The sequence below is a fragment of the Callospermophilus lateralis genome, chromosome 3 (assembly GCF_048772815.1).
Source record: "Callospermophilus lateralis isolate mCalLat2 chromosome 3, mCalLat2.hap1, whole genome shotgun sequence".
Lineage (NCBI taxonomy): Eukaryota > Metazoa > Chordata > Mammalia > Rodentia > Sciuridae > Callospermophilus > Callospermophilus lateralis.
In genome coordinates this window covers 192,279,640-192,297,776 of record NC_135307.1, presented here as the reverse complement: position 1 = coordinate 192,297,776, position 18,137 = coordinate 192,279,640, and the positions used below count along the sequence as shown (strand labels likewise).

The 18,137-nt window shown below is 50.6% G+C and overlaps 1 protein-coding gene across 2 annotated transcripts in view; it reads left to right on the top strand.

Annotated features, from left to right (window-relative positions):
• Window positions 1-430: 430 nt before the first annotated feature.
• Arfgef2 (ARF guanine nucleotide exchange factor 2) overlaps window positions 431-18,137 on the top strand; it is a 90,057-nt gene continuing 72,350 nt past the window's right edge. For both annotated transcript variants that reach the window (XM_076851981.1, XM_076851980.1), the window contains exons 1-3: window positions 431-698; window positions 13,829-13,859; window positions 14,457-14,580. In XM_076851981.1, coding sequence (XP_076708096.1) covers window positions 578-698; window positions 13,829-13,859; window positions 14,457-14,580 — 276 coding nt within the window. In that variant the 5' untranslated portion in view covers window positions 431-577. The remainder of the gene's footprint in view (window positions 699-13,828; window positions 13,860-14,456; window positions 14,581-18,137) is intronic.

The following is an 18,137-nucleotide window of genomic DNA, read 5'->3' as shown; positions in this document are numbered from 1 at the left end:
ACTCGTCACTCTTCCCCTCCGCGCCTCTCTCTGGCTCTCACCTGTCTCGTCCCCTTTCCTCTTCCCTCCTGTCCCCCGCCACTCCTCTCCCTCCTCTTCCTCCCCGTCGACCTCCTCCAATCTCCCCCGCCCTCAGCCCCGCCTCTGCCCCATCACTCGGATCTTCTTCCCGCCCCTCCCTCCCTCATCTCCACTCCGCTCCAGTCGCCGCTCGGTCCCGCTCCTCTGTCAGCCCGAACCTCGCCTCGACCCTCCCACCTGCCTTCGCCGGGCCCCTAGGTCCCGCTTCCCTTCACCCACGTGCTCGCCCCGCCTCCCTGGCCCCGCCCCGCGTAGACCACGCCCCTTCGGGTCACGGGGTCGACGGACGCGCAGCGGCCGCAGCGGCCCCGCCAGTCACGTGATCACGTGACGCGCTCCAACATGGCGACGCCGTGGGGCCGCGGCGTCGCTTCCTGACGGGGCGGCGCGCACGGACGCGGCCGGTGCCGGCCGGGACGCCGGGCCCGCAGCTTCTCTGGTCCGCTCGCTCGCGCCGCCCGCCCGCGGGGCTGCCAGCCCCCGCCGGGCCGGGGCCATGCAGGAGAGCCAGACCAAGAGCATGTTCGTGTCCCGGGCCCTGGAGAAGATCCTAGCCGACAAGGAGGTGAAGCGGCCCCAGCACTCCCAGCTGCGCAGGGCCTGCCAGGTGGCGCTCGGTGGGTGAGCCGCCCCGGCCCGGCCCCGCGCCGGCCGTTACCAGCCCGGCCTCCTGGCCTCCGCTTCCCCCACCCCCACCCCAAATCCCACCCTCCCGGCCTCTTCCCCTGGTGCCCCCCGGGGGAACGGATGCCCGGACAACGTGGGACTGGCCCAAGGTCACCTAGCAAGTTGGTGACAGCTAGGGCTGGTTCTGCAGCCTCCATGCTCGGGGCTTTCGCCACGACTCTTGGCGTTCTGTTTCCTGGTTCCTGCCCTCACCACCTCCAAGTCCTCAGAAGCAGTTGTCCTTGCCCTAAGTTTTTCCTTTACCTGGACTCTGCTGTTTGGGGTTCCCCCACGTGAGCAGAACAGGTGGGAAGAGCGTCCCAGTTGGGAAGCCCCTGAGACTTGCTTTGGAAGTGCCCAGTTGGAGAATGTTTTCCCCATATTTGGGATTCCGCTTAGCTCTTTCCCTCAGGAAGGTGTGTGGATGGTGATGTGTCACAGTAGTGTGCAAGACATCTGCTTATTCTGGGCGGTCTCCTAAAACATAGGGTCTACAGAGCAAAGATATTTGTCCGAAATTCACTGCTGTATTCCTTGCACCTGCAACAGTGTCTGACACACAGTAGGTGCTTGATAAATATTTGCTGGTTGAATGGACCTGAAGACTATGGAAAGGGAAAAAGAAATCTAACTAGTTAAAAGATCTATAGTTGACACTAGCATTGGTCTCCCTTTTATTTATCAAATGCCCACTGTGTGCCAGGCACTGTGCCAGGCACTTAGGATTCAATGGGGAACAAGACAAAGTCCTTGCTCTTGTGGAGTTATACTCTTAACAGAACAGTCAAAATAAGTTAATAAGATAAATGAGACATTCTTAAATGCTAATAAGTACTACAGTGAAAGTAAAAAAGCAAGAAGTGTTTTAAAAGGGTCTGAGGATTGCTTTAGATAGAATGGTCATGATAGTAATTTTTTTCAGAGGACATGACATTTGAGCTGAATATTGAAAGGCAAGAAGAATCCACTATGTGAAGTTTCAGGAGAAAGAGTTCTGGGTGCAGAGGATCAATACATTTGATCAGAGCTGCCTTCAAACGAATATACCACCCTAATGCCTTTGGTTTAGAATCTGTAAAGAGGCTTGTTTTTCCTAACAAATTGAGTAAATGGAAAGGTTGATTTTCTGTCAGAGTTTTAGATTGCCATCATGTTTCTTCTTTCATTTGGTGCAAGGTAAAGAACACATTTCTTCTCTAGGGCCTGGAGATTGGCTTGTGAACTTTGCAACAACTCTGGGAAGAAGGTCCCCAGCTTTCATCAGAAGGATCTAAGACTCCCTCAAGGATCAAAACCAATTGATGTGGAGGTCATTGTTGCTTAGATAATCCGGATAGAGTTGCTGGACTCATGAAATTCATGATCAGTGGAAGGAATTTACTAAGACTTTTAAAGCTTTTCTGTTTCCAGCTGGGCACAGTGGCACATGTCTGTAATCCCAGCAGCTCGGGAGACTGAGGCAAAAGGAACTCAGTTTTGAGGCCAGCCTGGGCAAGACCCTGTCTCCAATAAAAAGGGCTGGGGATATAGCTCAGAGGTAAAGTGTCCCTGACTTCAATCCCCAGTACTTGAGGTGTTGGTGGGGCTTTACTGTTCCAATAACTAAGGCTAACTGTTGGATATTATTTTATCAGGTATCAAGAATGTAGGATGAGCATGACAGAGCATGTGTTTCTTAGGTGGAGGTCTGGTATTTATGATTCCACAATGAATTTGCCTGGACTTTGCCCTTTCAACATCACTTTAAGAGTGTTGTGAACATTTCAAAATAGTTATTTGGCAGAAAAAAATTTCATTTCTCCTTCAGATATCTTCTTAACAAAATTGTATGTCACATTTCGGAACCTACTTACAAAATTGTCTTGCAGACCTTAAAGGGCCATAACATTGAGAGTTTATTAGATATTTTTGGATCGTAGTTTTTTGTTTCGAAATTTAGATTTTCTCTACAAAAATGGTAGATGCATGTTTTAAGTACTAAATTATAGGAAATGGCCTAGATAGAAGTAATCTGGCTACAGGTTATAGGACTAGCAAATTGGAGTGGAGGCTTGTCCTTAACCGCTAATGGTCACAAGCCAGCACTCCACTGGGGAAGAGGAACGGTCACAGGGAATCTGTACATAGTGTTGATTTAAGGTGGTCATTTAACAGAGTAATCACATGTCACTGCTGTTGACAGAAATGACCACCGTAGGGACTGGGGATGTGGCTCAGTGTAGAGTGCTTGCCTGGCATGCAGTGTGAGGCTGTGGGTTTAATCCCCAGCATTGGGAAAAAAAGGGGAAGGGGAGAGAGAAAAAAAAACGACTGCCTTATAAACAATGGAGAATATCAGAGTACCTGGTGATATTTCACTTGATTTCTTTTCCTTTATATATATATGTGTGTGTGTGTATGTGTATGTGTGTACGTGTGTGTATAATGTATATAAATTTTAAAAACATCGATGAACCTTTATTTTTATTCATTTATTTATATGTGGTCCTGAGAATTGAACCCAGTGCTTCACACTTGCTAGGCAAGTGCTCTACCACTGAGCCACAGCCCCCGTCCTCACTTGATTTCTTGAGGCCCAGTCTTGTGTCCAGTCGTCCCATTTAAGAGAAGAAATTTGGAAAAATAGCTAAAGTAAGCCAGTATGTAAAACATATTGTGATGTGGTAGTATTTTTGGAGATTACTTATTTGTACATTGTCTTAATTTGGATTAGAGGAACTGAAGGTGACCACTTGGGGTTGAAAGGCTTGGATGATAGAGAGTATTTCACAGGGAACGTTTTTTCTGTTAGATTTCTCAGAAAATGGTTCCTCAGAATCAGGGAGGGATCAAGGCGGCAGGGGCCAGATTCTGGGACACTAGAGGATAGGAGCTTGGCCTCTGGGACTCAGGTTAATCCCCTGCCTTCCACTTGCGTGTTTAGGATCATGGGCAGGTTGCCTAATCTCAGACCTTCCTCACAGGGTTACTGTAAAGATTAAGTTCATTAATATACAAAGAACTTGGTGTGTATCAGACACTTAGTAGAGGCTGCTGCGATGATTATTTTAAGCTGTGACAAAACACAGAAAGTACAGGTGCTCTGACTTGGTATTCTTAACCTCAGTTGTTCTTTTGGAATGACCTATTCCTCTGTTTGGTTTGTAGATGTGGTAAATAAGAAGGTAATTACATGACCAAAGGGCCATGTTTCCTGTAGTGTGAACTTGCTGGGCTCAGTGGGCACAGGAGCTGTTCCTTGTGAAAACACTGATAATCAGGATGAAACAGGTCTGCAGCAATCTCAGTGATTCATCTGGTCGAAATACCAAATGTACAGATAGGGACTGTCCAGGCAGGGGACCATGGCTTTCTACCTTTATCAGAAGAGATCAAGAGAACCTGTGAAAGTATTCATCGCCCCCTGGGCATTGGTGTGCCTCACCTTGATATATCTTAATGATCTTCAAACTTTGAGCCTTCTTTTGGGGATGATAATTACATTCTTAAAATCTCCCTTTTATAATTGTCTTATTTAAGACCCCTTTTTTTCCCCCTGTGATGTCTCTTTAAATTATATGTCTGCTCTTAATATGGAATTTGGAAGCTTGACAAAAAAATCTTAAGTGTTTTTAAATTCAATATAGAAAAATTTGTCCGCTGAATTGGGCCAGGAGCGGTGGCACATGCCTGTAATCCTAGCACATTGGGAGGCTGAGACAGGAGGATTGCTAGTTCCAGGCCAGCCTCAGCAACTTAGTGAGACCTTGTCTTCAAAGCAGGGCCAGGAGTGATGGTGCGTGTGTGTAATCCCAGGGGCTCAGTGGAGACTGAGGCAGGAGGATCGTGAGTTCAAAGCCAGCCTCAGCAACAGTGAGGTGCTAAGCAACTGCATGAGACCCAGATGAATCGCTGAGATTCCTGCAGACCTGTTTAGTCCTGATTATCACTGCTTTTACAAAAAAAAGCTGGGGATGGGGCTCAGGAGTTGAATGCCTCTGAGTTCAATCTGCAGCACCCACCCCTGTTGCCCCCCCAAAATTAAAAGCAGGGTCAGGAGGGTGGGGGTTGGGACTGCAGCTCCTTGATGTAGCACCACTGGGTTCAGTCCCCATTACTTCAGGAAAATAAAATTTAGTTGAATCATGCTAACAATCCGCTTTTTGTGTGTGTGTAGTTAGAGATATAGTAGATATAGTGTCTTGTTACGTAATTAACATGCCTGAAGTGTTAAGGGCGCGAGTAGTACAGATGTGTATATTTCATATGTTCGTGTGGAATCAGGTGACTTTCTAATGGCAGTTGTGTGTCTGTGACATAGTTCCAGGCACAATGCCACTTGCTTGAGTTAAGTTGTTCTTATCATTATCCCCATCGAATCCCTGAGAAGTGAAGTGAGTGGGCTGGGGTGACAGCGCGGTCCATGACCCTCCCCTTCCTACCTCTCGCAGGTGAAATGCTCAGTGAGCCTTTGACAGCAGCCGTTAGACTGCCGTGTGGCTTCAGCTAGAGACCATGTTTTCTGAAGCTGAATTTTGAGATATATTTGAAAGCCTCTTCTCAAAAAGATCACAGCTTTTTGCTGCATATGTCCTCGGTTTACTTTAATTTGGGAACTGAGAAGAAAGAAATGAGGCTGCAGAACTGGCTTCACAGAGCTGCATTCCACTTGAGTTTTCTGATTTTGGCAGATCGGCAGCGGCAGGCAGCTTCCTCTCCTTCACTGGGATTCTGTCTGGGGTGCATCCCACAGCTGGAACCCAGGCTCGGGGGTAACTTGCCCACATCGCGTGTCCAGGTGGGGAGCCACATGTCAGTGTCTGCCTGCCTGAGGTCCTGTCTGAGGCCCGCTGCTCTGTTGACATTCAGGGTTTAGAGATGGGATCTTGTTGGCTTCCCTTGAGCTGTCTTGTGGCCTTGCGGTTTGAAGGGCAGCCTGGCGCAGGCTGAGGCAGGAGCGGGAGGTAAGGAAATGGTGAGCGCAGGCAGCTCTTTCCAGGCTCATCTGTGTTGTGATGTGGAGGGACACGTTTGTTTAAAGGTAAAAAAGACTTTAGCTTGTGGCGCTGGGGCTCCATAGCCTGTGTGAGGTACTGGGTCTGATCCTTAGCACCACGTAAAATCAGTGAAGGCTGCAGTCCACCTAGGCCCCCCCCACACACACTGGCTAGCTGTCACTGAGAAGAGCTGGTTATGGAGCATGTCATGCACCTGCGTTGTGTAGTGAGGTACTTCCAAATTCAGCATGGAGGGGCTGGGGCTGGGGCTCAGCGTAGAGCGCTTGCCTAGCACGTGCAAGGCCTGGGTTCGATCCTCAGCACCACATAAAAATAAATAAATAAAATAAAGGTGTTGTGTCCATCTACAACTAAAAAATAAATAATAAAAAAAAATTTCAGCGTCTAGGGCTGGGTGTAGGGCAGCATGTGCCTGCACCCCCAGGCCCTGCGTTCCGTCCTAGAACCACACCATCATTTACACGTCCACTCTATGTGACAAATCGCTTTCTTCTCCATATATTACTTTTGTTGTTGTTCTATTTTGTTGTGTTCAAAAGAACTTAATTCCTATCTCCAGAGCACGCACGCGCGCACACACACACACACAAAACACACACACACACACCCCTCTTAAAATGAGGAAGAACCTTAAGTGTGAAATTTTAAAATTTTTAAAAATATCTGTAAATTGACATATCAAAAAAATAAGGTTTTAAATTTAAATACTGTTTATAATAAAGCGTTTAATTTTAGCGAGTTCTGGTGTTTTGATGAGACATTTGTCTACAAGTGCTGACCTCATAAAAGTTTTGAGAAATAACAGGGCTGATCACGGGGTGGTCACGAACGTTAGGTGCAGTGCAGAGAAGGACCGGCAGACCTGCACCTCAGTGGCTGCTGAGTAACATTTAGAGGCCTTGGTTACTTTCCTTACAGGGGAAGGAGTGGAGGGCGCGGCCTCTCTGCCTCCATGTAGGAGTTGGCTTATGGCTTTTTGAGGCCTCGTGCAGCTGGGGGTTGGATGAAGGAATGGAGAGCCCTGCCTGCACCTGTCAGTCTCGGGGGAGGCTCTGAAGCAGAGCTGGGGAGAACAGCAAGCCCTTCTGTGTGGAAGAGAGTGAGCTTGTGAAAACGTGCACTCCATCACAAGGACACGGAGCCTTCTGTGTGAATAGCTCAGAGCTGTGTGTGTGCTCACCCTGTCCGGCTCGCGGGCTGCCAGGAAATTACTTACGTTTTCGGTGAAGTTGTCTTGGAAAATAGGTTTATGTTTGCTGATTCATCCCTGTAATCTTCCTGAAAGAGGCTTGCTTTGGTTTACTGTCTTGGTTGTAAATAAGCGTTTTAGCTTGATATTTTAATAGGTTTACAGTTTTGTGGGGGGAACAGCCTTCTTTTGCTGGGACATGAGTTTCCCCTCAGTCCTGGGAGCGGTTGGCGTGCTGCTGGTTGTTGGTATGTAGTCCTTGTCGCTGACTGCACAGGCCCACCCTCACCCTGAAGGTTGGAGTGTCACTCCCGGTGCCGTGTAGCAGGGGCACAGAACCGACAGCCCTGTTCTGATGGAGTTGCCATCTGCTGGGGGATCGGTGTTGTTGAGGTGCCCGTAGCTCTGCGTCACCTCTCCACTTGGCAGGTCCTGGAGAGAAACCTAGTCCTGCAAGGGCCTTGGAAAGGAGTGGGGAAGACTCCCAGAGGAGGTTGTGAGACCTGACTGAGGAGAAGGAGGGAATAGGGTGGAGGAGAGGTATTTCAGCCAAGGGAACATCCTGAGCAGGAGCCCTGTGGCAGGAGGACTAAAAGAGGCCACCGTGTGGTCAGAGGGACATGGGGGAGCGCTAGGAGGTTCCCGGGGAGAGGTAGGTCGAGCTCTTCCACACAGAGCCCTTGAGGTCATCGTGAGGAGTTTGAATTTTCGGGTCAGAAGCAGCGGGTGATGTTGACGGGTTTGAAACGGGGAAGGTGACAGGGTGGCTGGGTTTGTGTTTTGAAAAGATCACTTAGGCCGCTGTGTCCGGAGCTGAATCTCAGAGGAAGCCACTGGTGGTCTCTCATGGTACTAACAGAAAGAGCAAACTGAGTGGGTTCGCAGTCGGGTTGGGGGAAAGCTAGGGAACCTGGTGACAACTGGGGGAGAGCTGACAGGAGTGGCCGGCCACCCAGTGCGGGATGCGTGTTCTGGAGGTGGGAGTGGCAAGAGAGCCATATGGGCCCGGCCAGGCGAGGAGGCCATCTGGGTCAGGGTTTGGAGCTGCCTGTGAGCGTCCAGGTGGGCGTGTGGGCGGGAAGTTGCCCGATCCCTGAGCCTGATGTGCACGGAGGCCTGGGCTGGGCTGGAGGAGGGCTAGTGGCGGTAGAGGGCCCCGGGCCCTGGCTGGCGGAGGTGGCTGAGCACAGAGCAGAGTGCGGAGGAGTGTGGAGGCGCACAGAGCCAGGGAGGTCCCACATGCAGGCTCAAGTCACACGTGTAGGTCACTGGTGGCTGTCGCTCAAGCTATTTGGTGGCGTGAGGCAGGTGAAAGGCAGACCCTGGTGGGCTGGGGTGTGCGTGGGAGGTGAGGAGGGGGTGCAGGCAGCCTCATCCCACTCAGCAGCCCATGGGGGAGAGGTGAGGCTCAGGGACCTCTGTTTGTCTGTCCTGTTTTGAAAGGTAGAAGATACTTGGACTGGTTTAAATGTCACTTGAAAGGGAGCCCGTTGAGGGAGAGAGGTTAAATAATGCAGGAAAGAGGAAGGATTGACTCGCGTCTTTAACAGATATGAGTGGGACTTGGGACCCGGCAGAGGTGGGGGCTTGTGGATTTGGGCTGAAGACAGATGGTAGGTTAGCTGGCATGCAGTAGGTCACGGTGGTAAGTGCTCTGGAGAAAGATCAGAAACTAACAGTGAAATGAAAAGCAGAGGTGTCCAGGAGACAGAGCGCCGGGAGGGGAGAGGTGCTGTTTGCAGAGGTCAGGAAGGCCTCTGAAGGGTGACACCGAGCCGAACTGAAGGGGGTCAGGCCTGGGGATCTTGGGCCAGAGGAAGGGGAGCCAGGGCCAGCCGGGGCTGCTGACAGGGCTGGATTCGGGTGGTGAGACAGGGAGTGTGGGGTGTCGGCAGGGAGTGATATATTCTCATTTCCCTTTCAGAGGAATCCCTCCGGCTGCTGTGGGGTGGTCTGAGGCAGGGAAGAGGGGGACAGCGAGACACTTGAGGCTGTTGTCATGGTCCAGGTGGGTGGGCCCTGGTGGTGGCCTAATGGTGAGCGGTGTCAGATTGTGCATAGTCCAGAGAGCAGGGAGTTCCAAGACCCGGGACTGTGGAGGTGGAGGGTGGACGCAGCTCTCGGAGCAGGTGAGAGCCGAGGGTGGCTCCAAAGTAGGCGACTTCTAGGTCTGTGAACAGGAAGTTGAGGGAGTCCCCTGGAGGCAGCCTCTAACTTCTGAGGGACGCAGGAGGCTGTGCCATGGATTGTGAGGAAGGAGCCGTGAAGGTGACAGGAGGGGGGCTGTGAGGAGGGAAACATCCCTAGTTGGTACCCACAGTTGGCAGTGACAGCCTCAGGGGTGGCCAGGCTGCCTGCCACCTCTGCTCGGGTGGAGACAGGTCACAGGAGGATAGTAGTACATGCAGAGTTTGGGATTTTGCCAGAAGTCAAGACCAAAGGTCAGAGAGGCCCGGCTATTGATCCTGTCATCCTGACAGCAGTCCTGCCGATGGCCGCCCTGGCAAGCGCAGGGAGAGGAGAGGCGTGCTGGCCGGGGCGAGGTTTCACACCAAAGAAACGCCTGGCTGTGAGCATTGGAGAGGGTCTGTGTGAAGGAAGGGAGGTCGTGGGCAGAGGACAGGAGGGAGCTGGGAGACCCAGCTCAGCCCCACATGGGGACCAGATTCAGGGTGTGGCCGGCCCCATAGGCTGGCTTGGGGTGGAGGAGGCTGTGGAGGAGGGAGAGTTGAAGGACCCCTCCGCTCTGCAGAGTAGGGAGAGGTGTGGCTGTCAGGTGTTTGAAGGGACAATCTGTGGTGTTGGGGGCACTGGCCTTTCTGGATGGTTGGGCAGGGTCGGGTGGGAGGATGGTGATGTCATCGTTGGGAGTGGAAGGGACAGAGTGAGCTGTTGAGGAGTGTGTGGGGGTTCCTGCAGGTGATGTGACGCTCAGGATGGTTTCTTGAGAAGCCTGTGGCTTTCCAGCTGCAGCTGTCTGGCCCCACCCAGCCGGCTCCCTCTTCTCCCTGCAGCCTGCTCCTTTATTGCTGCTGACTGCCCGGGTGGCCGCTGGGAGAGCAGCTCCTGCTAAGATGTGCAGCTGTGAAGTGCGGCAGGTGGCCCGCCAGCTGCTCCTCTCCCCTCCTGCAGGGTGGGGCTCTGCCTGCTGGGCTGGGGTGCCTGGCGGCTGGTGCCTTGACCTCTCTGTGCTCACTTTCCTCATCTGTGCCATGGTGGGGATGTGACGGATGACGGCCATCTTCTCGCCACCCTGGGTCGCAGTGAGGACGGGCTGAGCCCTGGGTCAGTCACAAGTGACAGCGGTGCTGGTGATGGCGGTTCCTCTCGTTTTCCTTCTTCCCTCAGCTGGCTCCGTGATGGCCTAGAGGTTTTGCCTTCGCTGACTCCTGTCTGGTGGCCCTGCTCTTGTTCTGACAAGGCTTCTCTCGGGCTGTCCCCAGATCCACCTATGGTCTCTGCACCATGCGGGCTGCTGTTTGCCATTCCATTGTCTTTAGCGTAGGAAGTTGAGGTTCAGCAAAGTTTAACTGTCCTGTTCAGCCAGGAGGCGTCCGCGCCAGGCCTGGAGCCCAGCTGTCCGGCCACGCCTCGTCCCCGCTTACCCCCTTACCAGGCCGCGCACCCCCTCCTCAGGCTCATCTCCTCCCTCCATTTAGCGGGGAAAGCATTGTGTTACCAGCATATCGGGAGCCTGCTAGTGGGGCCGTATGACACCAGTGCTACTCTTTGATCGCTCCCAGCCTGTCAACATGGTTCCCGCGTTGGCTTCAGACTGGCGCTTCTCTGCCTGCACAGCTCACCTGGGCCAGCCCTCGATCCTGCTGGCGGGCGATTAACAGGTGCTCCTTGATGGCTTCCTGCCCCTGTCCTGGCCCTCTCCTCTCCACACAGCAGCAGCCAGAGTGAGCTGTTCAGGGGTCAGGTGGGGTCAGCGCTCCCTCGAGGCCCTCTGGGGCTCCTCCCTTGCTTTATACAAAGGTGCTGGAACACCCAGACCTCTGCTGTGTCCACCGAGAGGATTTTAGAGATTTTTTTTTCTTCAAATAATTTAAAAGTGCAACAATTCTGAATTCTTCGTGAATAGTTAAGGTAAAGTAAGAAAACAACAGAAAATCTGCAGCTGTGGTTTCCTGAACTCCCTGGTAGCTCCTGGGAGGGCTGTTCTCAGCAGTCGCCCTGTCCTGCCACTCTGCTAGTTGTCCTTGCTCATTCCCACTCAGAAGCCAGGTGAAGCTGGGATGTAGCCCCTGGGTGGGGGGGCCCTTCCCTAGCATGTGGGAGACCAGCGATTCCATCCCCAGCACTGCAACTTTTTTATAAAAGAAATCGGCTACCCAGGGTGCACCTTTGTGTGGTCATGCCACAGCAGGCCAGAAAGGAGGATCAGGAGATTCCAAACCCAGGTGTCTGCAACTGGCAACCTTCCCTGCCGGCAGCTCTCATGGAGAGTGAAGAGCACTGGCACTTTGGGCTGCAGGCAGCTGCAGCGCTCATGGTTTGCACAAGTGGTAGCAAAACCACAGATTGATATGGCTCTGCATTGTAGTTTACAAGTTAATTCTGTGTGCTTTTTCGAGAGTCAGAGACCCAAGAGGTTCTGAGCAAATAATCTGAGTCTGGTTTTCTAGGCTCAAGTCCCAGCTCCACCTGGTAACCCCTCGGTCCTGTGTCTGTTTGGCCTTGGACTCTGGTCCTCTTGCTCCTTGGTTGCTCTTTGCCTGAGTGACATCTGGCTTGGTTGAAACTTGATGCTTTGTCTTCACAGTGCTGGCCGTAGTCTTCAAAAGCCACTGTTATCCCCTACAGTGCCTTTTGTGCATCCGTGAAGCACCTCTGCCAGGCTCTTCCCTGTCCCTTAAAACAAAAGTGATAAACTAGTAGGCTCAGGGCCAGGGCAGCCTGCAGACTGCTCTTACTTGAGCCATAATATTTTTAAAAATGGGTGAAGTTGTTTTTAATCGCAAGCTTGAGTTTTCACCTAAAATCTGGATTTTAACCATTGGAAGAATCAGAATGATGGACCCCTCCTGACTGAGGGTCTCTGGGGGTGCCAGTACCAGTCAGCCGGGGCTGAGGAGCGGCTGCACCCCTGCCCTGTTGGTCCAGGGACCCGCTTGCTGCAGTTCTCCTTGGTGTCTCCTTCCTGGCCCTCGTAGTCCTTTGAGCGAGTGACCTCTGCATGTGGTTTTCTTACTCTTGGAGCCTTACCTGGGTGGCAGGTAGCCATCCTGTGATGGCGTCATCGGAGTGGGTCGGCAGCAGCGGTCTTCCCAACAGAGGTGGTCTTAGAGCCCAAGAAAAGGAAGCTTGTCACCTCCAGAACCGTGTCCTGAGGCTGTTAGGGTAACTGACGACCATGTCCAGACCACAGGCTCTCAGGAGTCTGGGCAAGAGGCCGAGTGCCAGCCTTGGGTGTCCCTTCTCCCCTCACCTGTGTGCAGGCACCTGGAGCCAGTGGCACCACACAGGGAGACAGTCGGCCGACCGACTAAGTGGACATGGGGGTGTTGCTCCAGAGGCACCAAGCCTTACTCTCCTGGAAACGAGACGGTCTCATCTGTGTTTCTCAATCATGACATTTTATTTCCTTAACTTTGTGTAGTTCTTGTAACCTCCATGATAAAGATTTTTAAGATTTATTTTAACTCATTAGAATAATATGGTTTAGCACAACACTGAACTGCACATTTTAAAATGGTTAAAACGGTACATTTTAGGTTATGTATATTTCACCACAATTGTTTTTAAAAGTGTATATGCTTATCATAGAAAATGTGAAAAAAGAAGGGAAAACCACCAACTACTACTTAGGTGACTTTCAGTGTTTTGTTATTTTTTTTCTTGGGTCTGTTGCTATAGTACCATGATACTGTGTCAGCTGTCACTAATATATGTTATGCTGAGTGGGGAAGTCAGTTGGCAGGGACTACAGAGCCAAAATGCCTGGGTTCAAATTATGGTTCCCCCCTTCTTAAAATAATTTTTTTTTTTTTAGTTGTAGATGAGCACAGTACCTTTACTTTATTTATTTTTATGTGGTGCTGGGGATCAAACCCAGTGCCTCACACATGCCAGGCAAGTGCTCTACCACTGAGCTACATCCCCAGTCCTCCCTGCCTTTTTTTGAGACAGGGTCTTGCTAATTTGCCCAGGCTGGCCTTGAACTTGCAGTTCTCCTTCCTCAGCCTGCAAGTTGCTGGGTTACAGGTGTATGCCACCGCACTGGCTTCCAGATCTTAATGTAACAGAGGGCAAGTTACCTACTTGTCTTCTGCCTTGTTTTCCTCATCGAAACCATTGGTTCTCATCAGAGGGAGTTTTGCTCAGGGGACACTTGGCATGCTGGAGGTGTGTTTGGCATTGAAGACTGCAGGGAGGTGGGAGTTACTGGCATCCGGTGGGTGGAGGCCAGGGAAGCTGCTCAGCAACCTGCCATGCACAGGACGCCTTGTAGTAAAGAACTAGATGTCCCCAAATGTCAGCAACGCCTAGGCTAAGAAACCCTGCCATGGTAAGGTGGAGCCTCACAGGCTTGTGAGCGTTAAGTGAGTTCAGCAAGTAGAGCAGGAAGCCTGGCGCCGACTGCCTGACACGGGAGCCTTTGCTGTTCTCCTGTCCTCATGTCAGAACTTGAGGGTGTAAAGCCTCCTAGACATCCTCTTTTATTTATTTATTTTTTAGTTGTACACAATACCCTTATTTTGTTTGTTTATTTTTATGTGGTGCTGAGGATCGAACCTAGGCCTCGCACGTGCTAGGCGAGTGCTCTACCTCTGAGCCACAACCCCAGCCCCTAGACATCCTTCTTAATGGTTCTGAATACCACGTGGTGAAGCTGTCTTCTCCATAAACGCTGCATGGCCCTAACGTGCTTTTCCTTCTTCCCCACCAGATGAAATCAAAGCAGAAATAGAGAAGCAGAGGTAAGCAACGCATCTTCTCCTGGCTGGACCTGCAGCACAGGGGGTGGTAGCAGTGTGGCCATCCATTTCTAATCACAGGGACGACGTGCTGCTAGCACAGTCCTGGGCACACGGCAGAGCTTTGTGTGTCTGAACCAGGGCTAGGTCAACAGGTGACCACCTGAGTACTTGGGTATGTGGAGGAAAGGTCAAGATAATGCCATCAGACCTTGTCCTGAGAGAAGAGCAGAGCCATTGTCTCTTGTTTGGTTGGCTTAAGCATAAGGACAGCTGGCCCTGGAAGTGGCCACTCCTGATCTTCATGGTAATGAAGCCAGTTAGTCACATTTAGAAATGGAGCTTTGATATAGCTGCCGCCAGGCTTCAGTCTGGGTGCCCTGGATGCACCTCGCTGTCAGAGATCTCTCTGTCTGCATGTGGCACTAGATTTTTTTTCCCCAAAGTCACATGTGTTCAGCATTTAATTGGCTGGCCCCAAGACACAGCTAGCCGGACTTTTTAATTAAATAAATGGAAGCAAATGGAGTGGGAAGTCCGAGTGAGGCGCAGGGACAGTGGGCTGCCCGTTCTCACCTCTCTGCCCCGCTCTCTCCCTAGGCTTGGCACCGCAGCACCGCCAAAGGCAAGCTTCATCGAAGCCGACAAGTATTTCCTTCCCTTCGAGCTGGCTTGCCAGTCCAAGTCCCCCCGGGTGGTCAGCACGTCCCTTGACTGCTTGCAGGTACCACGTTTCAACTTGATGGTCTAAAGGGTCCCCTCCCCCCACAGGTGTTCCTTACCTGGAGCTGTGCTAGTGACGGCCCTGATGCTGGGGAGGCTTTCAGGGTGTGGGGAGAGAGGAGCAGCGCAGCTTATTCTCTGAGTCGCAGGAAGGAGGGGAGGAGTGCGAGCGTGGAATGCCTGGCACGGGAAACCCGTTCTTTATTTGTATTTTTATTTTAGTTGAAGATGGACACAATACTTTTATCTACCTATTTATTTTTATGTGGTGCTGAGGATTGAACCCAGTGCCTCACACATGCGAGGCAAGCTCTCTGCCACTGAGCCACACCCCAGCCCAGGAAACCTCTTCTTGATGACATTTATTCATAATATTGTAGAAACAGTTCGTAATATTGGTAGAAATAAGTGAATGCTGAACCTTTCCTCCTATGTCAGCTTCCTGCCGTTCTTGAGTGAGTTGGTTAGTATATGACTTTGTTCTTGGCGTGATTCTGTTCGTATGCACCTCATTTAAAATGCGTGGTTGATTCCTTGGCGTCTCGTTCACTGCCAGCAGCACTGCAGCACACACTTGAACAAAGCTTATCGAACTCTGATTTCTGTGCCAGGCACATCACTGCCTTCTTGCTCTTAAACCTGAGAAGGTTCTCCAGCACACACTCAGGGACCATCTTAAAGAGCAGAGAGGACAGGAGTGTGAAAGATGTGGCACCACGTACCCAGCGATTGGGAGAACTGAAACAAGAAGGCCAGGTGTCGCCCTCTTCATGCAGCTGGAAGGCGAGCACCCAGCCAGTCCAGGTCTCCCTGCGCTGTGCATGACCACGGGAGACACAAGTACTGACTTGGGGCTTCCAAATGTAGGGAGTAGGTGCATCTGCGATACAGAATCTAAATAATGAGCACTGGCTGTAGGTAGAGCTGCAGGGAACCTCATTACCCGCCACCCTTTACTGACGAAGAAGCAGGAGTAATGAAGTCAGGGCGACGTGTCCAGGGAGGTGCAGGAGGTGAAAGACAGAAGCAGAACTGTGGCTCGTTTCTTTTCCCTGGTCCACATTCTTGTATTTTTCTGAAGACTTAGTCCTGAAGTTTCTGATTACCTTAAAGAATATTTATTCTGGACCTCAGTGGGCAACACACAATAATGAAAACCATTTTATTGAAGTCTTTCAAATATACTAAAGGGATTCACAGTTTACCAGTATTTTCTAGAACAAAAAGGGGGACTAGATTTTACTTGACAATCACTTAGCGAGCTGCGTTACGCGGCACGTGCAGCTTCATACAGAGCTGGAGAAGGAGCGCCTTCGCTGATTGGTTATGTCTGCTGGGGCAGGACTGCAAAGTGGCAGTGGGCATGCCACAGTCTTGGCACCCCTCGCCTAATATTTACTCTATTAATCTCCCTTCTTTGATATATATATCTGAGAATTGACAACAGTTTTTTCACAGAAGCAGCTTTCCCAAATGAAAAAAACATTTTTCTCATTCAAGATAATTCTGTACAGATTGTCCTATGTGGAACATTTAATGAGCCAAGGATTCTTAAATGGCAGGCCAAGTCCTGCTTCTATCCTAAAATAGTTGATGCCGTGACTGTTTCTGAGGAAATGTAGCGTAGCTTTAATCTTGGTTGTTTCCCTGTGAGAAGGTCTGGTTCGGGCTGGTGCTGACCATCAGCAGCACTGAGGGCTGAGGTGATGGCCACAGCACATTGAGCTCCTGTCCTGCGCCAGGCCCTAAGCGCGTCCAACTCTTTACTATTATAATCTCCACCACAGCCCTCTGAGGTGTCCTCATTTTAGAATCAAGGGAACCAAGGCTTAGACAACAAAGTTACCAACTCAGTCCAAGTTCCCGTAGCCAGGGAGTGATGAAATTAGGTGGGTATCTAGGACTTTCTAACCCCACAGAACCCCCATGTATGGTGTTTGGGTTTTTTGGGGGCTGTGGGGGGGACAGTGCTGGGGATTGAACCTAGAGGTACTCTACCATTGAGCTGTGGCCCCAGCCCTTTTTTTTTAATGTTTTGAGACAAAGTCCAAGTTTGAGACTAGCCTCTAATTTGTGATCCTCCTATTTCAGCCTCCCAAGTTGCTGGGATTACAGCACCTGGCCACGTTTGTGTTCTGAACCAGGGGTTGTTAACTGCATTCCATAAGCCAAATCTGGTCTGCTGCCTGCTTTTGTAAATAAGATTTTATTGAAACACAGCTATCTTAGTTTGGGCGCTATAACATAATACCATAGACTGAGTGACTTAAACATCAGACATTTAATTTTCACAGTTGTAGAGGCTGAGTGGTACAAGATCAAGGTCTTAACTGATTTTGGTTCTTGTTGAGGACTCTTGGTGTTTCCTCGTGTTCTAGAGAGCGTGCACGCATGCTAGCTCTCTGGTCTCTTCCTAGGGAACACTGATCCCATCAAGAGGACCTTACCCTAGTGACTTATCTAGTTATCTCCCAAAGGCCTAACTAATCCCCTTGGGATTAGGACTTCATCCTGTGGATGGGGATGGGGCCTATGTTCAGTCCATAGCAGCAGCTGTGTTCCTTCATTCATGCATTACCTGTTGTTGCTGTCCACTACTGGAGCCCAGGTGAATGGTTGAAGGGACCTCGTGACCCACAGTCCAACAGTTAGCATGTGGTCTTTTTGTGCACGGGCAGGAATATATGGTACTGGCAGCGGAACGTAGGGCTTTGCCCATGTTAGGCAAGTGCTCTATCACTGGGCTACCCCCCCAGCCCTAGAATGTAGTCCTTTACAGAAAAAGACTGCTGACCTTTGCTATTAACTATCACCCTTTGGTTCTGGCCTTTGTAATAACAGGAATCGTTTGGTTTTGGAGCTTGGTGTGTCTGTGTGTGTGGTGATTTCAAATGGACATGCTGGTGTCCTGCCTGCCTTCAGCCGCTGCTAGTCTTGAGGCTGATGGTATATGGTTCTCTATGTAGAATGCAGTTCTCTGGAATTTAATAAGTATATTGGGATTTCTTTGGTATAAGATGCAAAATGTGTCATCCTTTTATGGTACTAGAAGGTGACTAGGTGCACTGTGGACTCTGAATGAAAAGTGCACTTCCCCTTGGCAGCCTACTTGCCCAGCCTGTTGGACTGGAATTTCCCAGCATACGGGAAGAAACCTCTGTCTTAGAAATGGAAGGCTGGTGTCAAGGGCTGAAGACTGGTTTTGGCAGAGTTGACATCAGTTGCAGACACATCTGTGCTGTGTCTGGTCATTTTTTTAGTATGGAGAAGTGCTGAGGGCACTGTGCTTTGGGACCTGGTTTGCTGTGCGCATGGGTAGTCACGTCCTCTTTCCCACTGGGAGAGGCCTGGGGACTTCCCCCACTGCTGGCTTCTGTCAAGCCTTAAGAAGTGCCTGTCCCTTTCCTTTAGCACCTGGTCTGCTACACATTCCCCATGACCAGGGCTGGGTAAGGAGGGTTGTGGCCAGTCCTGCCTAAGCTGACGTTTTCCTGGTTATATGTTTCTTGAATTTAAAATTATGTACGTATATTACTGTTTATACGTTATTAAACATAC